The 22,250-nt window shown below is 57.7% G+C and overlaps 3 protein-coding genes across 9 annotated transcripts in view; 2 read left to right on the top strand and 1 right to left on the bottom strand.

The window, feature by feature from the left end:
- The first annotated feature begins 639 nt into the window (after positions 1 to 639).
- WDR81 (WD repeat domain 81) lies at positions 640 to 11,587 on the top strand. 2 transcript variants are annotated; one of them, XM_006184991.3, is made up of 10 exons: positions 640 to 4,536; positions 5,257 to 5,364; positions 5,634 to 5,824; positions 5,938 to 6,128; positions 6,370 to 6,535; positions 6,614 to 6,779; positions 7,465 to 8,154; positions 8,713 to 8,858; positions 9,133 to 9,312; positions 10,358 to 11,587. In XM_006184991.3, exons 1-10 carry the CDS (start codon positions 870 to 872, stop codon positions 10,676 to 10,678), a joined length of 5,826 nt encoding a protein of 1,941 aa, XP_006185053.2. In that variant the 5' UTR covers positions 640 to 869; the 3' UTR covers positions 10,679 to 11,587. The 2 variants fall into 2 exon arrangements, 1 of the variants encoding a protein (XP_006185053.2); XR_004311745.1 differs by lacking the exon at positions 10,358 to 11,587 and having other exon boundaries at positions 7,465 to 8,168; positions 9,133 to 9,267.
- The window catches only part of SMYD4 (SET and MYND domain containing 4), a 59,238-nt gene continuing 46,184 nt past the window's right edge, over positions 9,197 to 22,250 (bottom strand). Inside the window, exons 11-12 of one of the 3 annotated variants that reach the window (XR_004311748.1) lie at positions 17,234 to 17,387; positions 9,197 to 9,300 (exon numbers count right to left, since the gene is read on the bottom strand). The gene's annotated coding sequence lies outside the window, so the exon portion shown is untranslated. Of the gene's footprint in view, positions 9,301 to 16,136; positions 16,369 to 17,233; positions 17,388 to 22,250 lie in introns of those variants that run through there. The other 2 variants (XR_004311747.1, XR_004311746.1) reach the window with 2 other exon arrangements.
- On the top strand, positions 12,355 to 19,661 carry SERPINF2 (serpin family F member 2). 4 transcript variants are annotated; one of them, XM_032457476.1, is made up of 10 exons: positions 12,355 to 12,495; positions 13,672 to 13,738; positions 13,883 to 13,921; positions 14,092 to 14,103; positions 14,402 to 14,603; positions 15,070 to 15,213; positions 15,359 to 15,562; positions 15,995 to 16,137; positions 17,672 to 17,876; positions 18,509 to 19,661. In XM_032457476.1, exons 2-10 carry the CDS (start codon positions 13,676 to 13,678, stop codon positions 18,919 to 18,921), a joined length of 1,425 nt encoding a protein of 474 aa, XP_032313367.1. In that variant the 5' UTR covers positions 12,355 to 12,495; positions 13,672 to 13,675; the 3' UTR covers positions 18,922 to 19,661. The 4 variants fall into 4 exon arrangements, with proteins under 4 accessions (XP_032313367.1, XP_032313365.1, XP_006185056.1 ...); XM_032457474.1 differs by having other exon boundaries at positions 14,399 to 14,603; XM_006184994.3 differs by having other exon boundaries at positions 14,041 to 14,103.

The raw sequence follows: 22,250 nt of genomic DNA, 5'->3' as shown, positions 1-22,250 counted from the left end.
AGAGTCTGTGCACCAGCTTCTAAGTCTTCATTCTGCCACTTGGATAAGCTTCTTTGGAGGCTCTTGGTTTTCACCAGTAAAATATAAACAATAATCATCCTCTCTCCCTCACTGAGTGTTCTGAGGGCCAGATGGAATGTTACTGATGAAATATTTTGGAAAATTTAAAGCTCTTTCTTTTGGAAGGCAGCATGGAGGCGGTGAAGGAATTTGATGTCAAAAGTCCTAGCTCTGCTTCGGGTTTCTTATCTGTAAAACCAGAGCGAGGTGGTGGTGGCAGAGGTGATCTGCGATTAAAAGCTTCGATCTCTCGGGAAAGCCTCCCTAGGTCCGCGACGGGGCGCAAGAAGGAGGAAGTAGGGAGGGGAGAAGAAATCTCGTCAGTGGTTCAGCAGCCCCCATCTTCGTGGGCGGTTCAGCATACCCCACCCCGGCACCAGTGGCGGCCTGCAGGAGCCCCTCCCAGCCCCGGAGGAAGCGAAGCCACCCAGGCCAAGCAGAGAGCCGGGAGGGAGGGCGCCGAGGCCCGCCGGGCGGTGGCGCGAGCAGGAGGCGGGGTCCCCGGGCCCAGTCCAGCCACGTGCGGTTGTTTCCGTGCCGGGACGATCACGTGAGCCACGTCAGCTGACCCGTCACGGAGGAGCCCAGCGCTGGCGCCCCGCAACCCCCGCCCCGCCGCGCCCGGAGCGCAGGACCCTGCGGAGGGGTAAGAGCGTCCCCGTACCCGCCTCTGTCCCTAGCCCACCCCTGCCGCCTCCGTCCCTGTCCCTCTCCCATCCCCATCCGCCCGACCTGGCACCCCGGAAGCCGTGGGGAAGAGGGCCGTGGCTGGGCTCAGCCCCGCGCTGCCCCCAGGCGGCCAGGAGAGGATGGCCCTGGGGAGCAGGGGGCGGGAAGTCGCTCTTACTGAGGGCTGGTCACCACCTCCAAGCCCCGACATGGAGGAGCTACTCCGGTGCGTGGAGAAGGACCTGAACATCGATGCCCGGCAGCTGGCTCCAGCCCCGGGGGGCACCCACGTGGTGGCCCTAGTGCCCGCGCGCTGGCTAGCCAGCCTCCGCGAGCGTCGGCTGCCCCTGGGACCCTGCCCCCGGGCGGAGGGCCTGGGCGAAGCAGAAGTCAGGACTCTTCTGCAACGCTCCGTGCAGAGGCTGCCTCCCGGCTGGACGCGAGTGGAGGTGCACGGGCTGCGGAAACGGAGGCTGACCTACCCACTGGGCGGCCTGCCTTTCGAGGAGGGGTCCTGCAGCCCAGAGACCCTTACTCGCTTCATGCAGGATGTGGCTGCCCAGAATTATCGCAACCTGTGGCGCCATGCCTATCATACTTATGGGCAGCCCTATAGTCATAGCTCTGCGCCTTCAGCTGTCCCTGCCCTGGACTCAGTAAGGCAAGCTCTGCAGAGGGTCTATGGTTGCCCCTTCCTGCCAGTGGGTGAAGCTACCCAATGCCCATCATATGCAAGAGATGGCCTCTGTCCTCCTCGGGGCAGCCCGGCCTGTCCCAGTCTTCTGAGAGCCGAGGCTTTGCTGGAGTCGCCAGAGATGCTATACATGGTGCACCCTTATGTGCAGTTCTCCCTGCATGATGTGGTCACCTTCAGCCCTGCCAAGTTGACCAACAGCCAAGCCAAGGTGCTCTTCATTCTCTTCCGTGTGCTGAGGGCCATGGATGCCTGTCACCGCCAGGGACTGGCCTGTGGGGCCCTATCTTTGCACCACATTGCTGTGGATGAGAAGCTTTGCAGTGAGCTTCAGCTGGACTTGAGTGCTTACGAGAGGCCTGAGGAGGATGAGAATGAGGAGACCCCTGTAGTGAGGGCCAGGGCAGGCACTGAGCCTGGAGAGGATGGAGAAGGGGGACCCGGGTGTTCCATCCGCCAGAAGGAACTTAGGGGCCTTGTGCTAGACTGGGTCCATGGCCGCATCAGCAACTTCCACTACCTCATGCAGCTGAATCGATTGGCAGGTCGGCGGCAGGGGGATCCTAATTACCACCCAGTGCTGCCCTGGGTGGTGGACTTCACCATGCCCCATGGGCGCTTCCGAGACCTGCGCAAGTCCAAGTTCCGCCTCAACAAGGGGGATAAGCAGCTGGACTTCACTTATGAGATGACACGGCAGGCGTTTGTGGCAGGTGGTGCAGGTGGCGGGGAGCCACCTCATGTTCCTCACCACATCTCCGACGTGCTCTCTGACATCACATACTATGTGTACAAGGCTCGGCGCACACCCCGGTCGGTGCTCTGTGGACACGTGCGGGCACAGTGGGAGCCCCACGAGTATCCTGCCAGTATGGAGCGCATGCAGAACTGGACACCCGATGAGTGCATCCCTGAGTTCTACACCGATCCTTCCATCTTCTGCTCCATCCACCCTGACATGCCTGACCTGGATGTGCCGGCCTGGTGCAGCTCTAGCCAGGAGTTCGTGGCTGCCCACCGGGCATTGCTGGAGAGCCATGAGGTGTCTCAGGACCTGCACCACTGGATTGATCTCACTTTTGGCTACAAACTCCAGGGCAAGGAGGCTGTGAAGGAGAAGAATGTGTGTCTGCACCTGGTCGATGCCCACACGCACCTGACCAGCTACGGCGTGGTGCAGCTCTTCGATCAGCCACACCCCCAGCGCCTGGCTGGGGCCCCTACCCTTACCCCGGAACCTCCACTCATTCCCAGGTTGTTACTCCAGACCATTCAGGAGAGCACAGGCCAGGAGGACTTCTCTGGACAGCTTACAAATGGGGTGGGCAGGCCAGTTTTGGAGGCCACTCCCTGTGAGGCTGGCTGGGCCAGAGACCGGCCCGGGGCAGGGGAGGATGACTTAGAACAGGCCACAGAAGCTCTGGATTCCATCTCTCTTGCTGGGAAAGCAGGTGACCAGCTAGGCCCCTCTTCTTCCTCCTCCACTTCCTCCAGTCAAGCGCCCCCAGGCCTCCTGTCTTTTTCAGGGGCCTCAGCTTCTCGACCAGGCCGCAGGAACAAAGCTGCTGGTGCAGACCTTGGGGAAGGTGAGGAGGGCAAGATTCTTCTTCCAGAGGGCTTCAATCCTGTGCAGGCTCTGGAAGAGCTGGAGAAGCTGGGCAACTTCTTGACCAAAGGCCTAGGGGGCCGCTTGGAGGTGCCTGAGCAGTCCCAGGTCCAGCCACCTGTGCAGCTGCAGGTTCTCTTCCATCGGGACATGCAGGCGCTGGGTGTCCTGTTGGCAGAGATGGTGTTTGCCACAAGGGTCCGGACACTGCCACCGGATGCGCCTTTGTGGGTGCGCTTCGAGGCTGTTCGGGAGCTCTGTTCACGCTATCCCAAGGAGGTCCCGGTGTCTCTGCAGCCTGTGCTGGATATGCTTCTGCAGCTGAATGGCCCCGAAGGCCCCGTGGTTGCAAGGAGGGGCAAGCTGGGCCCACTGTTTGAGTACAGGCCCGTCTCCCAGGGATTGCCCCCACCCTGCCCGGCCCAGCTCCTCAGCCCCTTCAGCTCCGTGGTTCCCTTCCCTCCGTACTTCCCTGCACTGCACAAGTTCATCCTCCTGTACCAGGCAAGGCGTGTGGAGGACGAGGCCCAGGGGCGGGAGCTGGTCTTTGCTCTGTGGCAGCAACTGGGTGCAGTACTGAGTGACATCACCCCCGAGGGCCTGGAGATCCTGCTGCCTTTTGTCCTGTCACTCATGTCTGAGGAGCACACGGCCGTGTATTCGGCCTGGTACCTATTTGAACCCGTTGCCAAGGCACTGGGCCCCAAAAATGCTAATAAGTACCTGCTGAAGCCTCTCATTGGTGCCTATGAGAGCCCCTGCCGGCTCCATGGCCGCTTCTACCTGTACACTGACTGCTTTGTGGCCCAGCTGATGGTGCGGCTGGGCCTGCAGGCCTTCCTCATCCACCTGCTGCCCCATGTCCTACAGGTGCTGGCTGGGGGGGAGGCCTCCCAGGAGGAAAGCAAGGGCCTGGCGGGGGCTGCTGAGGATGAAGACAGTGGGCTCCTGGGGGGCAGGCCCAGCTCCTGTGCCTTTGGGGAGGAGATCCAGATGGATGGGGAGGCTGCCACCTCCTCGGGCCTGGGGCTCCTGGACTACACGTCTGGAGTCAGCTTCCATGACCAAGCCGACCTCCCTGAGACAGAGGACTTCCAGGCTGGGCTCTACGTGGCCGAATCTCCTCAGCCCCAGGAGGCTGAGGCTGTGAGCCTGGGCCGGCTGAGTGACAAGAGCAGCACCAGCGAGACCTCCCTGGGAGAGGAGCGGGCCGCAGATGAGGGCGCCCCCGTGGACAAAAGCAGCCTCAGGTCAGGCGACAGCAGCCAGGACTTGAAGCAAAGCGAAGGCTCCGAGGAGGAAGAGGAAGAGGAAGGCTGTGTGGTGTTGGAGGAGGAGGAGGGGGAAGGGGAACAAGATGAGGTCCCCGAGGCGTCTGAGCTCACCCTGTCTGACACCGTGCTGTCCATGGATACGGTTGTGGCTGATGGCGATGGGGCAGTTGGCGAGGAAGGCGAGGAGCCACTGACTGAGCAGTCGGAGGGCAAAGAACAGAAGATCCTTCTTGGTGAGTTCTCAGGCCTGGAGGTGTTGATCGGTCTTCATTTGCTGAGCCCTTGCCCTGTGCCAAGCAGTGGATTGAGCAGATCCACACGCAGCATAGATGTGGGCATCCAAAAGGGGAGTGCCACGCTGTAAACAATCTTAAGTAAGCACAAGTTACTTTAGCGCTATAAAGAATAGGGCTGAAGTGCTACAAAAGAATATAAAATGGGGCTTAGATCTCATTTTTTGTGGTCAGAGAAGGCTTCCTTGAAAGTAGGGCCAGTTGAAATTCAATGAAGAGGAGGTAGCAGGGCCAAAATGGCAGGGTCTGAGGTGGGAAGAGCATTCCAGGCAGAGGGAACAGCACATGTGAGGCTCTGAGGCTGTCATGGTTCCATTAAAGAATCAGTGAAAGGCCAGCATGGTTAGACTGAGAGACTGAGGAGATTTGGAGTGGGCAGAGGCCAGAGCGGGCGGTAGCCAGGGCCAGGCCAGGACGTCATTTAGGAGCTGAAGATTCACTGAAAAGGTAAGCTTCCTGCAAGTTGTGCCCGAGTAGAGGAGCTGGGAGCAACCTCAAAGCCAGAGTCCCACAGGCCACCTCCGCTGCTCCTGAAGAGAGGGTGGCAGCGTGGGGCGATCAGGCTCTGGCTGTGCTCCTTGGCAGAGTAGGAGCCAGAGTTGGTGAGGAGTGGCAAGCTGCCGTTATCTGATGAGCTCAGGGTCTGCTCCCGCCCTGCAGACACGACCTGTAAGATGGTCCGCTGGCTGTCCGCCAAGCTCGGCCCCACGGTGGCCTCTCGTCACGTGGCCCGGAACCTGCTCCGCCTGCTCACGTCATGTTATGTTGGTAAGGCCTGGGGTTGGTGCTGTGGACGGGGCTTCCTCCCAGCCCTCTGCCCATCTTCAGTTCCCTGTAGGGGAGCCTTCCTGCTCCCACCTCAGATCAAACCACCTCCTGGCCAGGTCCTGGGTCCCAGCCTGCAAGCTCCTTCCTTTCTTGGGTAGGGTGCGGGGCAGACCCCAGGCTAGGAGGGGCTGCCACGGTCCCTGGAAGTCTGGCCTCCCGCCTGCTGTCCACTCGCTACTCAAGGCTGCTGGCCCTTCCTTGCTTGGCAGGGCCCACCAGGCAGCAGTTCACGGTGAGCAGTGGTGAGAGCCCCCCGCTGAGTGCCGGCAACATCTACCAGAAGAGACCAGTGCTGGGCGATATCGTGTCGGGCCCTGTGCTCAGCTGCCTCCTCCACATCGCCCATCTGTATGGGGAACCCGTCCTCACCTACCAGTACCTGCCCTACATCAGCTACCTGGTCAGTCACCATTATTCTTCTGGGGGCTGGGAGGCTAAGGAGTCTGAGGACCCACCCAGGATCTCTGGGGAGTCTGTGGGACAACCTGGCTCTCACCTGCTCTGCGACCCTAGGTGTCCCCAGGTAGCACCCCAGGCCCCAGTCGACTGAATAGCCGTAAGGAGGCGGGGCTGCTGGCAGCGGTGACTCTGGCACAGAAGATCATCGTGTACCTCTCAGACACCACGCTCATGGACATCCTGCCCCGCATCAGCCATGAGGTCTTGCTGCCCGTGCTCAGCTTCCTCACTTCCCTCGTCACGGGGTAGGCCCCTGCCCCAGCCCACGGGGGAGTAGCCCAGCTGAGGGGGCTCCCAGGGGTGAGGGGTGTAGGAGTCCTGGTTCTGATCCCGGCTGGGTGGCCCTGAGCAAGCCACACCTCTCTGTGTCTCTGTTTCCTCATCTGGTTTGGGCCAGTTGGTCTTATAGCCCCAGCTTTTGATAGATTCTGGGCAAGTCCTGAGTGGCGAGTGGGAAAGGCTGGAGTTTATGAGCTCTGTTTCCAGGTTCCCAAGTGGAGCCCAAGCCCGGACTGTCCTGTGTGTGAAAACTATCAGCCTCATCGCCCTCATCTGCCTGCGCATCGGACAGGAGATGGTCCAGCAGCACCTGAGCGAGCCCGTGGCCACCTTCTTTCGAGTCTTCTCTCAGCTGCACGAGCTTCGGCATCAGGTGGGCAGACCTACTTGGTGGGGGTGGGCTGGTCAGGGGCCGTGGACTTGGGTGACTCCCTGGGCTTCCTGCTTATAGGATCTGAAGCTGGAGTCTGTGGGCCGCAGTGAGGGCCAGCTGCCAGAGGTGGTCTTCTCCGATGGGCAGCAGCGGCCAGTGGACCCCACCCTGCTGGACGAGCTGCAGAAGGTGTTCACCCTGGAGATGGCATACACAATCTACGTGCCCTTCTCCTGCCTGTTGGGTACGGTCCCATTACATTCCCTCTTGGCCTCTGTGGCTATGTCTCTTCCCCTGGGAGGGTACCACGCTCCCCCTGCCCCTAGAATCTGTAGTGGGTGTTAAGCACAGTTTTCTGGGTCAGAGCAAAGGGATTTGGCCTCAGACCCCGAGTCCAAGGTAACTTATAAACAAGGACTGAGCATTAGCTAGTAAGGAGGCAGAGGAGAACCTGGCATGTCCTTGGGGAAGGTGGGGGAGTCAGGCTTATATACCAACGTCTTAGGAACTAAATGAGAGAAATGTGCGGCCCACTGTTCATGTAGCTTCCTATACAGGCCAGGCCCTTGCTGAGCGTTTACGTGTGTCATCTCCCTGAATAGGATGAACGGCCCTGTGGTCAGATATGTTATCATCTCTCCACTGAAATCTAAGCTGTGGGAGGGAGACCATGACCTATCTTGCACACCCTTCTATTTCTGATGCCCAGCACAGCGCCCAGCACACATGGAAGATGCTTACGTGTACATACTGGATGAATGAATCCACATTTTACTGGGGAGGAACCTGAGGCTCAAAAATGAAGAGTTACTTGCTCAGAGTTACACAGCCAGTACCTGCCCCATCTTCTGTGGTTCCCAAGCCCTCGGGTGGGTAGTGGTGTCACTTGCCATCTCCCGTAACCTCAGGCCTCTCCTGCTCCCATCCAGGTGACATCATCCGGAAAATCATCCCCAACCACGAGCTGGTGGGGGAGCTGGCGGGGCTGTATCTGGAGAGCATCAGCCCGAGCAGTCGCGGTCCTGCCAGCATGGAGCCCACCGTGCCAAGCACTGGCCCTGAGTGGGACCCCCAGGGTGGGGGCTGCCCCCAGGATGACGGCCACTCAGGGACCTTTGGGAGCGTCCTGGTTGGGAACCGCATCCAGGTCCCCGATGACTCCCAGCCTGAGAGCCCTGGCCCGCTGGGCCCCATCTCTGGGGTGGGCGGTGGGGGCCTCGGCAGCCAGAGCGAGGACAACGCGCTGAAGCGGGAGCTGCCACGGAGCGCCCACGGGCTGAGCGGGAACTGGCTGGCCTACTGGCAGTACGAGATTGGCGTAAGCCAGCAGGACGCCCACTTCCACTTCCATCAGATCCGCCTGCAGAGCTTCCCTGGCCACGCGGGGGCCGTCAAGTGCCTGGTGCCCCTGAGCAGTGAGGACTTCTTCCTGAGTGGCAGCAAGGACCGCACTGTGCGCCTCTGGCCGCTCTACAACTCTGGGGACGGCACCAGTGAAACAGCCCCACGCCTGGTCTATGCCCAGCACCGCAAGAGTGTCTTCTTTGTGGGCCAGCTTGAGGCCCCGCAGTGTGTGGTGAGCTGTGACGGGGCTGTGCACATCTGGGACCCCTTCACAGGTGAGCGGGCCCAGGTGAGGCCTGTTCTGTTGCTGTCGTCCTGTACTCCTCCTGGGGTCAGGGGCTTGGGGTGCGGTGATATGTTTTAGGGGTGACCCGATGAGACCACAGAGAGGAGGAGTTAGGACTTGGAATCCATCATACCTGAGTTTAAATCGACTCTGCCAGCTCACTTGCTGAGTGACCTTGAGCAAGTCACTTTGTTACTGGAAGCATCAATCTTCCCATCTGCAAAATGAGAATCAGAACAACTGCTTTAGAAGATAACGCCCGTAGGAGTTGCGCTTAACGTGTAGCACCTAGTATTTGGTAAATGGTTGCTCACTTATATTTTGTCATCGTTGTAGGGAGAAACAAGGTTAAAAAGTCGGGGATGGGGGAATGGTGTAACATTGAGGTAGGGAGGGAGGTAGAATTTGGGCAGGGGGTGAAGAGAGGAACCTGGCTTGGCCATGGGAATGTGGGAGGCAGGTGTGGGGTAGATTGAGGGGATTGGAGGACTCAGGGCTCCTCCGTCGGTTGCTGGGACCCCAGATCCACCGCTCCTTTCGTTCCCAGGGAAGACCCTTCGCACAGTGGAGCCGTCAGACAGCCGGGTGCCCCTGACCGCAGTGGCTGTCATGCCTGCCCCCCACACCAGCATCACCATGGCCAGCTCTGACTCGACCCTGCGCTTTGTGGACTGCAGGAAGCCTGGCCTTCAGGTTAGGGGCGTCTGGTCCCCTGAGCCCTGGGTGTCTGGCAGGGAGGAGAGACCCTGAAGAGACGAGGCCAGGGCATAGTTTCTCTTTGGAGACAGATCACCTGCAGCAGCAAACCCTGAGGTGGGATTCTGGCCTGGGACACAGGGAGCCCTCCCCTTGATGGGAGACGAGGCTCAGGCTTTCTGGCTATGGGGGTTGGGGGAGGAACAGGACCTTGGGGAAAAGCAGATGGGAGCGAGCCGTGGGGCCTCAGCTTGTCTTCCTCTGCCTGCAGCATGAGTTCCGCCTGAGCAGCGGGTTGAACCCTGGGCTCGTCCGCTCCCTGGCTGTCAGCCCCAGTGGCCGGAGTGTCGTGGCTGGCTTCTCCTCAGGCTTCATGGTGCTCCTGGACACCCGTACGGGCCTGGTTCTGCGTGGCTGGCCTGCCCATGAAGGGGACATTCTGCAGATCAAGGTGACAAATCAGATCCCATTTCCTTCTCACTGACTGCTCCAGGCCCTGTCTCTGCTTAGGGCCCACACAGGACAAGCTCAAGCTGACTTCTTGTATACCTGTCTGAGGACTGATGGGCAGGGAGGGAGCTCTACTGCAGGGGACTGGGCAGGAGGCAGGCCATGGGGGCGGGAACCAGGGGGCCGAGCTGACCCTGCTGCTTCCTGGAGATGTTCTAATGAGTAACCCTTGTCCATATTTGTCTTGATTGGAGGATCAGGGGTCGGGCTCTGTCCGTGACCCAGTTCAGGTTAAATAAAGCTCAGCTGGGAGGCTGTTTATTGCCCCCAGACCACTGAGCAGAGTCCATGCCCCATGCTGGGCTGCCCTGGTGGGGGCAGGGGCAAACTGGGCATGGGAATCTTGTCCACACCTCTACCCCCGCCCCATTTTCAATCACAGACCTAAGGGAAATGCCCAGGGAGGTACAGGAAGGGAGGGACAGGGCTATTCGTGGGAGGATTTTTCTAGGCAACTGGGACTCCCTCTCCATCCTAAGTGGCCACCAGGGGACATGCACTGCCACGGCTCAGGGCAGGCTGCCCCTGATTCCCGCCAGCGTCCCCCAGGGCACCCTGGGTACTAGATGCTTCTAAATTCTAAATATTCCAAGAAAGCATCAGGAGGGTGCTGAGGTCAGCCTGGATGTTGATCCTGGCTCTGCCACTTATTGGCTTTGTGACCTTGGTATGGTTACTTAACTTTTCTGAGCCTTAGTTTTTTTTCTCTTTAAAAAGGGAACAATGGCAGCATTTATCTTTCAGAGTTGTTATGAGGGTTAAGTTGTTTGGCACATTAAACATCTTACTAGAACATATGAAGTGCTCAAGTTATAATGATGACTAGGTTGATGACACTTTAATATATTCGTATTATCTAACATTAATCTAACGTGGGAGGATGGCAGCCTGTCCCCAGCTCAGGATGCACCGTCTTCCTGGGAGATACTGTGGGAGAAAATGGGAAGACCCTAGGCCCCGCTGAGGCTCTCCTCTTCCCCGGGCAGGCGGTGGAGGGCAGTGTCCTGGTCAGCTCCTCCTCTGACCATTCCTTGACCGTCTGGAAGGAGCTGGAGCAGAAGCCCACGCATCACTACAAGTCAGCATCCGACCCTATCCACACTTTCGACTTGTATGGCAGCGAGGTGGTCACCGGCACTGTGGCCAACAAGATCGGCGTCTGTTCCCTGCTTGACCCGCCTTCCCAAGCCACCACCAAGCTCAGCTCTGAGAACTTCCGTGGCACCCTCACCAGCTTGGCCTTGCTGCCCACCAGGCGTCACCTCCTGCTGGGCTCAGACAATGGGGTCGTCCGCCTCCTGGCATAGGCTGAGGTGGGAGCTGGTCAGGTTGGGGCAGGCAGGCATCTTCTGGGAGTCCATCCCCTCACCCCTGTTGCCCCAGTAGCTCCTCCCAGGCAAGCCTCAGGCCCCGTTCCCTAGGCACCCACAGGGCCTGCCACCTAGGGCGGGGTGGGATCTGGGCTTCAGAACCCCCAGAGCCACTGAGGCTGCCTGCAGGGATCTCACTCATGGCTTGGGATGATGCTGCTCCTAGCCAGCAGGAAGCTAGAGAGAGTCTGGGAAGGCATCGCTGCCCTCTTCTCCTCAGCTCTGCCCTCTGGATTCACATGGGGACAGGAAGCTCTGGGAAGGGGAAGGGAGACTCGCCCTGCCTAGCCAATCTCCAGCCTAAGACCCGTTGCTGGGCTGTCTCTGCCCCTGTCCCACAAAGACAGGGAAGCTGCCCCAGTCCACAACACTGATGGTGCTTGGACTCCAGCCTCTAAGGAGGGCTGGCCATGGTCCAGGAGGTACGGGCCTTGGGCTGGGGTTTAAGTGTCCACCCAGCCAGACCCTGCCCAGTGTGGGACCAGTAGGGGAAGAAAGAGGGCAGGACCAAAGGATGGAAGATGGACTGGGCCAGGTGGTGCCTGCCAGGAGTGACCCCATGCCTTGCCTGCCTACCCCAAACCACAGTGTTTGTGCCTTGAGCTGACGAGGCAGCCTCTGTGTCTGGAACCTCTAGGGGAGTGGGTCCAAGACCCTGAAAGAAGGGGTGAGAAGAATTTTCTCTGCATCTCAGGTCTCCCTCCCCCGGGGGATAGGAAGACTCAGGCATCCCTGGGACCTCACATTCTGGAGCAGAGATGAGGTCTGAGGTTGGGCCCTGCTGCCTTCTCACTATTTGCAATAGATGTAAATACGATCAATAAATCCTTTGGAAGAGCCATGGAACCGAGTGAGGCTTTTCTTGACTGGTGTCAGGGTAGGGAAAAGTTGAGATCCTACAGCTTTCAGGACAGTGAGGATTAGGGCAGGAGGTGGGGAGGCAGCCTGATCACTATTCTTCAGGCGGTACAGGGTATAGGGCTTCTGGTTCGTGCAGCACCAGGCCAGTTTCCAGAACCTTTATCCTTGGGGAGGGTAAGGAGGCATTGCTCATGATGAGGTAGGGAGTTGGGAGAGGCTGCATCCTTCTGCATCTTTCCTCTTCCCACCCTCTGCCTTCCGGAGCCAGGCTGAAGGCAGCCAACCAGGATCCTGGGCATATGAGGGCTGGGAATGGGCATCCTATCCTGGCTTCCCTGCCTAGGCTCTTGCAGCTTCCCCTTCCCTCCTCTTGACCAGACCAGGGAGTTGTCAGGGAGGCAGTTGTCGGGGAGAGGAAAGGGCACTGGAAGTAGGAACCTGGATGTAACTCTGAGACCAGCTCTGTGTCCTCGGGCAACTCAACAGCTTCTCTGAGCCTGACTATAGTGGGATAACCCCCCACTTCATGGGGTCACTGGAAGGCCCCTGTCCTCCCGGATCTGCCCTCTGGCTGAGGACAGCCTCCTCAACTGTTTCCTAAACCTTTCTCCAGGCTCAGGTGGGACCCACACCCCAACCAGGGCTCCAGGTGCTGTTCCAGTATTAGATGCCCTGGTGGGAAAGGGGTTTGTGGTCTCAATATCAATGTTTAACCGGATGTGCAGGTCAATATTTACCAGAAGAGAAAGCAATCGGAACAGGGGTTGGCTGAGAGCAAAGGTCCTGGTGGGAGGGGAGGGCTGAGCTGGGCTGGCTGGAGCCTGGGCAGAGCGTGGGGAGCACCCAAGTGTGGACAGAGGGACATCGTGTGCAGCAGCGAGAAGCCTGCAGAGGTATGAGGAGTGGGGAGGTGGCTCAGTGTGCCCACCTGGCTGAGGGGGTCTGGGCTGAGTTTATTCAGGAGACCTGTAATTTCCCAGCCTCCTTGGGTGATGAAGAGCCAGCGTGGGGGTTCTGGGGGGAGCCTCTCTGGAATGTGAAAAATTGGAGGCTTTTTCTTGCCAGGAGGATTCAAAAGTCCAGCCTGGAGATCAGCGTCCTGGCCAAGGGTCCTTGTGTGTGATGGGGATGGGGCCTGGGTGACAGAAGTACACTCCAGAAAGATGGGGCCTGAGATAGGTGTGGGGTCAGTGTCTGTGAGACCTGCTCGGAGACTAGACCAGACCTGACCATTCCCACCCACCAGCCTGGCTTCCCGGAGCCAGCCTGGGACAGAACAGGGGGTGAGACCTGTGTTTCTTGTGAGTCCAAAGGTGGCTCTGTCCAGAGTCATTCATTAGGCTCTGCTGTTGGGTCAACAATGCCAGCCTCTGGCCCAGCCTATCCCCCTTGCTGAGACCACAGGCCCGTCCACCCTTGTGGGCAAGAACAGACCAGCCAGAAAAGGTGGGCCAATGGACAGTGGTTGGATAAGCGCTCTAGGGAGGGAGCCCCAGTAGGGAGATTTCCTAGGGCAGGCTTCCCGGAAGAGGGGCCTTCGGCTAGGCTGACAACAGCCATTACTGAGTGCTAGGCCATATAGTCAGGGCTCACAAAAAAATGACTTACACTGGTCCCCACAATACACATGGAGGAGGTAGGGACTTTTGCCACCAGTTTACAAGATAAGGCAAAGCCCAGAGGGGTTAAGGGAGATGTCCTAGGTCCTCTGCCAAGAGGCACAGCCTGGAGACAAACCCAAGTCTGACTCACAACACCAGGCCTTGAAAAATGAAGACTTTTTTGGTTTGGGTAATATTTTCCCCCTATGAACCAAAACATTTTCAGTGCATGAAATGTGAAAAACCAAAAAACACAAAGTGGAAAAGGCAATTCAGGGGCGAGTTCAAGCAATTTACCCCTCAGAGTGGAGAGCCTCTGCTGATGTGTTCTGGGCGTGTGTGCTGGAGCTGGTGTCATCACCCCTCCGCGGTAATGGCTCAGGAACTTGCCTGCCCATGAACATGTGGGTGGGATTCCACAGCAGGTGTGGGGGCGAGGTAGGAACGGAGGCTTCCTGTCCTGCACAGGAACATGGCGCTGCTCTGGGGGCTCCTGGTGCTCAGCTTGTCCTGCATGCGAGGCCCCTGCTCAGTGGTGAGCCTTGGCTGCTGTCTGGGTGGGACAGGGAGGAGGCTGAGGGAGAGGCCAGGGGTCTGGGGGAGAAGGGGATGGGGGCTGGGTCAAGGGAGGGTTTGGCTTTAGGGGTTCCCCCTCCTTTCCTCATGCCTTTTTCAACAGTTCTCTCCTGTGGGCGCCATGGAACCCTTGGGCCAGCAGGTACTGGGGAGTGAGAGGCATGACGGGGAGGAAGGCCCCAAGGGGCCTTGCCTGTGGCTTGTGCAGGGTGGGGGGCCTTGTGCAGGAAGGGTTGCTCTCCATCTGCTTCCTTTCTTCAGTTAATGAGCGGGCAGACCCAGGAGAAACTGCCCCCACTTTTCCTCCTCAAGTTGGGCAAACAGGTACAACCAGGTGGGGCTGGGGAAGAGTGGGCGGGGCCTGAGGGAGGAGGGCCAGTCAGCAGGGGTGAGGAAATGGTGGGAGGGAGAATGGCTGTGAGGCTGAGGCCTGAAGGGAAAGGGTGGGAGGGACCTGAGGAAGGGACCTAATCCCCAGAATGCCATTGCCCATGTGACTCTCCCTCTCGTGTCTGGACTGAGACAAAGCCCTGTTGTTCCTGGCACGGGGGCTTTGAAGATCTTCAACCCAGAACCTGGAGCTGACCCCTTGATCCTACTGACTACTGATCTGTCCCAGCAGGAGCTGGGGGGCAAGACTGCCTGGAAGAAGGCCCCAGGAGACTGCAAGGAGGCTCCAACCCCGGAGCAGACCCACAGGCTGGCCCAGGCCATGATGGCATTCACGACAGATCTGTTTTCCTTGGTGGCCCAAAACTCCACCAGGCCCAACCTCATCCTATCGCCCCTGAGTGTGGCCCTGGCACTGTCTCACCTGGCACTAGGTACTATGGCAGCACCTGTCCAGGCCACTAGGCACTTGCTAACCCGGAGTTTACTAGTGGGTGCTTCCTCCATCAAGGTCACCTGGATGTTTGGTAAAAAGGCAGACTCCAGTCTCTGTGAGTCAGAGTCCTAAGGACTGGGCCCAGGATATGCTTCTGGTGATTTTTATGCAAGAGTTTGATAACTACAATGTCCTCTTTGGACTGGAGGGTCTCACTGTGGGATACTGAGGTCCAAAAGAGGGAAGGCACTGAGGTGAGGCCACCCAGACTGGCAGCAGCAGAGATGGAAGTAGAAAATGGGAGTCCTGTACCTGAGTCCAGTTCAGGATATGGGAGGAGAAAGTGCGATCTGGTGAGCATGCTCACTGTAGGTATTCAAGAGGGGCTGGTGCGGGCAGTGGGGGTGTGAGCCCTGACTACGTGGCCCCTGCCAGCCTGGACCACAGCTGCTGTGTCCCTCCAGGTGCTCAGAACCAAACGCTGCAGAGGCTGCAGCAGGTGCTGCATGCAGATTCGGGGCCCTGCCTCCCTCACCTGCTCAGCCGCCTCTGCCAGGACCTGGGTCCTGGGGCATTCCGACTGGCTGCCAGAATGTACCTGCAGAAAGGTAGGTGCTGGTGGCAGGGAGCTCTGTAGGGAGCACCCTGGGGTGGATGGGGGTGAAGGGGATGGGCCTGGCCTCAGGCAGCCAGTCAGCACAGCTGGCTCTGGAGCCTGAGCCCCGGTAACAGCTCATGGGCCCTTCTGTGCAGGATTCCGCATCAAAGAGGACTTCATGGAGCAGTCAGAGCAGCTCTTTGGTGCAAAGCCTGTGAGCCTGACGGGGAGGAAGGAGGATGACCTGGCGAACATCAACCAATGGGTGAAGGAGGCCACAGAGGGGAAGATTGAGGATTTCCTCTCAGACCTGTCAGATGGCACAGTGTTGCTTCTGCTCAACGCCATCCACTTCCAGGGTGCGCTCCCCCCTTCTGAGGTCCCTGCCTTGCAGTCCCTACCCCTGCCCTGTAGGCTGAGTGGGGCTGTGCAAGCTTTGTTCTGAGGGTCCCTCTTCCTCCTCGGGGCTGGGCCAGGAGGCAGTGGGGAGAGTAGGAGGCAGGTAAGCAGTGTGGCAGGGAGTGGGCCCAGGAACTGCACGGGGCTGTCATGGAGAGAGTTCCCTAGGAGGAAACCAAGGCTGAAAAGACCTAGGGGATGATTCCTGGGAGCACAGTAGGGCTCTGGAGAACATAAAGTCCAGATTCTGCAATTGCTCCTCAGATCAACTGGGTATCAACTGGCACATCCTCCACCCTTGGATGGGTTCCGGGTGGGACGGGGAAGAGGCTGGTGGTACAGAACCCACCCTGGTCCCAGTCTATATGGCCCCTGCCCTCTGCTGGATGCAGGCTTCTGGAGGAGCAAGTTCGACCCAAATCTCACCCAGAGAGATACTTTTCACCTGGACGAGCAGTTCACGGTGCCGGTGGACATGATGCAAGCCCGCTCATACCCACTGCGCTGGTTCCTGCTGGAGCAGCCTGAGATGCAGGTCACCCCTGATTGCCCAGGCCGGGCCTGGGTGCTGGGAGATGGGGAAGGGAGTGGGCAGTTGTGGAGCTGGTGTGTGCCCCATCTTCCTTGCAGTCGTGTCGCTGGGGCAGGTGGCTCTGAAAGGTCTCGCTGTGCCCCCACTCAGGGGTTCACTCACTGGGCATTTGCTGGGTGTCAGATACTGTTCCAGGCACTGCATGTTTAGAGGAACACAAGGAAGGCCTGATTCCTGCTCTCAGGAGGGAAGACACACAGTGAACAAGCAAACATAAATCAACAGGATAATTTCAGATATTGGGGGTAGAAGAGTGATCAATTAGTAATTAGGAAAGATATTTTAGCTAGAGTAGTCAGGAAGTATTCTTTGAGGAAGGGGGCACTGAGTTGAGACCCAGGTGATCGTTGGTTATGGGGGTTTATTACAAGGACTCGTGGGTTATGGGGCAGCACAGGACCTCAGCACCCCCGGATCTGAGATGGGACCTGAGCTCTCACTCAGGACTCCTTAGAAGGGAGAATCTGACTGGGATGGATTAGACAGAGTGCTATGCCAAGCTATCTCGAGTGTGGCCTCCCTTGCTTCTAGCCTAAACGTGGTCCCCTTGGCTTGAGCACTGATCTCTGGGCCAATCGGCTGGGGCTAAGACGGCGGTGTGGGTTAGTTTCACGAGGCCAGCATGACGCAGACCACAGCCACTCCTGCAGCCCTTCTGAGAGGGGCTGTGGGTGAGGTAGGCCCTTGGAGCAGCATCCCTGTTTCCTCTAGTTCCCCCTGACATGGGGACCGTCTAGTTCACCTCATCAGTTCTCTTTCTGCTGCTCCTTCCCGCCAGGCTGTGTCCTGCCTACACTTCCTTCACCCTTTCGTCTCTGTCCCTTGCCCTCCTTGGCCTTCCTCTTGCTCAGGCCCTCTGCTGGCCGCCCAGGTGCTGGCACTGCCCCTCCCACTGCAGGGCTCCTGCTTCCTGGGTGTTCTGCCTGGAACCCAAGGAGTCATAGCCACCAGGGCTCATGGAACCCGGCGGTTTTCACACTCCTTTAGCTGCAGAAACCCCGCTCACATGAAATGTTACTCCAAATCACAGTATACTTACATAGCCAGGCAAGTCACTTTTAGAGGAGAGAGTGGAGAGTGTATACCCCCACTGGCAGCCGCTCCTCTGTGGAAACTAGGGTGACCCAGTCCACTGTACACGTGGAGAAAGTGAGAAGTGGACACGGGATTCCTCACCCCCAGTCACAGGTTAGCTGGTAAGAGATGAGGACAGAGAAAAGCACCACTTACTGCGTGAGCACTGCCTATGTGCAGATACTCTGCTAGAAGCTTTTAAAAGAGTAACTCTTCCCCTTACATGTCAGCCTGCAGTGCAGGCAGGTACTACTACTACACAGGTGAGGACGTGGACACTCAGGGAGGCCCCACACACACCTGCGAAGGATGGAGGTCCATCTGGCTCGTAAGCGATGCTGGCTCAGCCCCCACCTGGGCCTGGGTGCTCTCTGGTCCTCATGTCTCCTTCCCTTGTCTGTAGGTGGCTCATTTCCCCTTTAAGAACAACATGAGCTTTGTGGTCATCGTGCCCACCCACTTCGAGTGGAATGTGTCCCAGGTGCTGGCCAACCTGAGCTGGGACATCCTGCACCAGCCCTTGCTGCGGGAGAGGCCCACCAAGGTCCAGCTGCCTAGGCTGCATCTGAAATACCAGCTGGACCTGGAGGCCACCCTCAGCCAGCTGGGTAAGGAGGGTTGGCATGGGACAGCCCCCCAGGCCAAGCTGGGTGGGATTGCTGAGGAGGAAGCCCCCAGCTGGCAGCTCTGAATCAGAGCTAGAAAAGGCTTAGGGAGGCGAGAGGGTCTGATACGCACTCTTGGACCTTCTGTCATGGGGTCGGGAGGTGTTGCTGAGGGTGCCTAGGGAATGCTCTGCCTAAGACTGAGCATTGCCAAGAATCCTGGGTGGAGAGCCTGGGGTGGCATGTGGGCCTCGCTGGGTTTCCTGCAAGGGGCACTGTGCTAGGCATGGGGAGTGCAAAATGTACAAAGAGCTCGGTCTGATTTGATGGGGTGGACAGATGAGTAATCAGGTACTTATAATTCAGCATAAGTGATAAGACAGAGGGCTTCTCTCCAGCTCACCGGGGAGAAAATTGAAAAGATACCCATCTGGATTTTGAGGAAGGGGATCAGGGAAGGCTTCCTGGAGGAAGTGACCTCTAAGCTGATACATGAAGGCTGAATAGGAGTTAACCAGCAATCTGTAGGTTCAAGGTGTTCCCTGGTCAGGATGCCAGACATTCGTTCCCAGGCAGGTCCAGGCAGCACATGGAATGGAAGGCAGCTCTGACCAGCCATCTCCTGTCCTGGGCAGGCCTGCAGGAGCTGTTCCAGGCCCCTGACCTGAGTGGGATCTCGGACGAGAGTCTGGTGGTATCTAGTGTGCAGCATCAGTCCACACTGGAGCTCAGTGAGGCTGGCGTGGAGGCAGCCGCGGCAACCAGCACTGCCATGTCCCGCATGTCCCTCTCTGCCTTCAGCGTGAACCGCCCCTTTCTCTTCCTCATCCTCGAGGACACCATGAGCCTGCCACTCTTTGTGGGCAGCGTGAGGAACCCCAACCCTGGTGCGCAGCCAGAGCGCAAGGAGCAGCAGGACTCCCCTGACAACAGGGATTCCTTCCAGAATGAGAAATCCTTCTCCCTCGAAGACAAGCCCTTTGGCCCTGACTTGAAACTCGCACCCCCCTTGGAGGAGGATTACCCTCAACCTAGCAGCCCCAAGTGAAGGGCTGTGGCCGCCAGCGTCCCGAGTCCCTGCTTGGACCAGCTTCTCAACTCATGTGACTCTATCCAAACAGTTTTGTGGGATGGGGGTGGGGGCCTGGGTGGGCAGCTGGGAGAGGAGAGGAGCCCTTCTCTCCCATCTCCTTTTGGGGTGTTTGGGGTGGGGTGGTGCCAGGAGGAGAGCAGGCATCAGGGAACCATGGGCCTCGATCTCCCATCATTTCTTCCAAAGGGGCTCAGAGGGTGTTCTTGTTGGGACTTGGGCAGAGGGGCAGCTGTGAATTCATTTTTGTCAGGAAGCTAGTAGCTTATTCCCTAAGTCGGCTGGGGCACCTCCTCACCTGTTTACCAGAAAGAGGGGGACAGAGGGGAGTAGACACCCTGACTGGGGAGAGGAAAGACAGGCCCCGGGGGTGGCCCAGGGATGCCAAGCACTGTCGTGGGCTAGATGTTGTGGGTTGGCCTCGTCCTGCTCTGTGGATGGAGGTCGAGCCCCCCCACACAACTGCCTGTGTCCTAAGCCATCCAGGGCCCACCAGCCTCCAGCCCACCCTGTCACCTTAGTCTCCCCGCTGGTCCTTGGAGGTACCAACACTGCCAGGACTCCCCTTCCTTACTCTCCCCTCTGCCCGGGGACTCAGGGGCTGAGGGGGTGGGGGGGGTATCAGCTCCCTAAGGCTCTTTTGCAAAGTTTTTGTAGTGATTTTTATGCCACCTGAATAAAGAATGTATGGGCCTGTCTGCTTTGATGTCACTCTTCTGGGCATGGGTGGGAGGACGGGGGCTGGAGGAAGGCGGGGAGGAGGCCACAGGGCAGACTCACTGAGAAGCAGGCTGGGCGGCTGGAGCAGCAGCCCTCCGTGCCACGTTTGGCCTCTGGCCACTCGCCAGCCCTTCTCCTGTGCAGTCCCCTTGACTGTGCCAGCCCTCTCCAGAGCCACCGCCATGCCAGCCTGGCTCTGCCCTCAGTCTATTCCTCTCTCTCTATGGGCCTCAGGCAGCCAGCAACAGGAGTGGCTCAGAATAGCGCCAGCCTCCTGGTTTGGGAGAAGAACTGGCAATTAGGGAGCTTGAGGAGTTTCTAATTACATGCCAGCCCCCTCTGCCAGGATCTGGCTCCTGCCAGCCGGGGGCAGGCTGCCGGGAGCACTGGGCTCTGGCTGAAGGCTGTCAGCACCTGAGGATTTGGGGGAAGTCATTGGGGGCACCTTGGCACAGGGCCGGGGGCAGCATGGGTGTCCTCATGGGTGGGCCCTTGTCTGTGAGTGCAGGGCATCCATGCGGCAGCAGTCACCTGCAGCCCTGTAGTGCAGGGTTAAGAGCAAGTGCCTGGGATGCAATCTCGTTTCTTTCAAACCAAGTAGGGGGAGCTGGGTAATAAATCAACAAGTGAAATATATGGTGTGTCACAGAGTGATGAGAGGTCTGATGAGAAATAAAGCTGGGAAGGCCTCCCTGAGCAGGTGACTTTGGAGCAGAGACTAGAAGGAGGTGAAGGTGGCAACACGGGGACATCTTGGGGAAGAGAGTCCTGGGCAGAGGAGCGGAAGCTGCTCCCAGGATTCAGGATGAGCAGGAGATCTGTGGGCCTGGAGTGGAGGGAGTGAGGGGGAAGGAGTAGGAAAGAGGCAGAGAGGAACCGGGGACAGATCTCGGAGGGCTTTAGGGCCACTGCAAAGACTGTCGTTATTTTAGGAGAGGTAAGAGGTAACTGAAAAGCGAAATCAGCAAGCCCCCCATCTTAATTTTACCTCCTGAGTTTTCTCAGCTCTCTCCTCCTCTCCACTTGGGCTCTAGCCATGGTTTGGATCTAGTCATCACTCCTGAGGACCACTGCTGTCGCCTCCTGTGTTCTCCGGGCAGCTGGTCTGGCTGCCTTCACTGCATCCTCCACCCTGTGAATACTTATCAAGTGCCTCCTGTGCGCCTGGCAGCGCCCCAGACTCTGGGACTGCAGCAATGAAAAAGCCGACAAGATCCTACTTGCCCAGAGCCTAAACCTGGTGGTAGAGTGGTCCAGACAATAAACAAGTTAAAATTTTGTGTTGTAGTATAGTGTGCCAAGTGCACGAGTCCGAACTGTACCTAAGCGTTATGACTTTTTTCCTTGATCCAAGTACCCCGGTACAACCAACACCCAGATCAAGAAACAGTACTCACTCTCCTCACTTCTGCTAACAGACTAGTTTTTCCTGGTTTTGAACTTTCTGTAAAGGAATCATAGTCTGTGCTCTCTTGTGCCCAGCTTCTTTCATTCAACCTCCTGTTTGTGAGATTCATCAGTGTCGTTGCAGATGGCAATTATTCATTCCCTGGGGAAAGCTTTAATTGAGGGGTGCCACGGTTGGAGATAAACTCTGGGAGGCTCACTTGGCCGCTGTGTGAAGACTGTAGAGGGACAAATCCGGGAGAAGGGAGGCTGGTTAGCAGGCAAGAAATGTAGATGGCTTGGTCCAGGGTGCTGGCTGTGGAAATGCAGGTAAGTGGTCCGGCTTCAGCCATATTTTGCAGGTAGACGATATATAATTTGTGCATAGATTGTATGGGAAATGAGGGAGAGGAAAGACAAGGATGATGGAGTTCATCCCTCAAATCCTTGGATTTTTGTCTTGAGAAAATGGTTTTTACTGAGATAGGAATCAGAATGAAGCACAGATTTCAGGGCTGATTGGAGATTTCCATTTTGAACATGTTATGACTGGAATGCCACACTAATACAGTGTGACTATAGGTCCCAGTCTGCCTAGGACAGTTTGAGTTATGTCTGTGGTTCCAGCTTAACTCATAGCACCTGCTTTTGCACTTAGAAGGGTTTGGATGATAAATTACCTGTTCCTCGTACTTGCCAGGCATCCAAGTGGCTACATCAAATTGAGTATCTTGGTCAGGGCTGGAAGTGTGTATCTGGGAGCACACAGATGCATTTAAAGTCATGGAACTGGTGGAAGTCACCTCAGAGGAGATGTCGATGGAGAAGAAAAAGGGTCCCAGGATCAAGCGAGCAAAGAAGATAGAAAAGATGTGGCTTGTGAGGTGGAAGAAAAATAGGAGGGTGTGGAGAGTCAGGGTTTCAAGACGGAGGAAGTTTGCTTTGCTGCCAAGGGCAGAGATGTCCATTTGGTAGTCAACTCAGAGATCATCTGTGAACTTGGCGACAGCAGTTTCAAAGGTGGGGGGGGGTGGGCACAGAAGCAAGTTTACAGTTGAGGAGGGAAAGGTGCTAAGACAGAGCAGATGCAAGAGTAAATAGCTCTTTCCCACGGGGCTGTGAGGGAGGATGGAGAAATGGACAGTACCTTTAGGGAATGTGTCAATAAAGTAAGTGTCTTT

The sequence above is a fragment of the Camelus ferus genome, chromosome 16 (assembly GCF_009834535.1).
Source record: "Camelus ferus isolate YT-003-E chromosome 16, BCGSAC_Cfer_1.0, whole genome shotgun sequence".
Taxonomy (NCBI): domain Eukaryota; kingdom Metazoa; phylum Chordata; class Mammalia; order Artiodactyla; family Camelidae; genus Camelus; species Camelus ferus.
The sequence above is the reverse complement of the archived record's forward strand: the minus strand, read 5'-3'. Positions and strand labels throughout refer to the sequence as shown.

Excerpts from the sequence above, each read along its gene's own strand:
- WDR81 (XM_006184991.3), top strand. The coding sequence starts at position 870 with ATGGCCCTGGGGAGCAGGGGGCGGGAAGTCGCTCTTACTGAGGGCTGG. Across the intron at positions 4,537-5,256 it reads AGAACAGAAGATCCTTCTTG|ACACGACCTGTAAGATGGTC; the intron begins GTGAGTTCTCAG and ends CCCGCCCTGCAG. Across the intron at positions 6,780-7,464 it reads GCCCTTCTCCTGCCTGTTGG|GTGACATCATCCGGAAAATC; the intron begins GTACGGTCCCAT and ends GCTCCCATCCAG.
- SERPINF2 (XM_014559474.2), top strand. The coding sequence starts at position 13,676 with ATGGCGCTGCTCTGGGGGCTCCTGGTGCTCAGCTTGTCCTGCATGCGA. Across the intron at positions 15,214-15,358 it reads CAGAATGTACCTGCAGAAAG|GATTCCGCATCAAAGAGGAC; the intron begins GTAGGTGCTGGT and ends CCTTCTGTGCAG. Across the intron at positions 17,877-18,508 it reads GGCCACCCTCAGCCAGCTGG|GCCTGCAGGAGCTGTTCCAG; the intron begins GTAAGGAGGGTT and ends TGTCCTGGGCAG.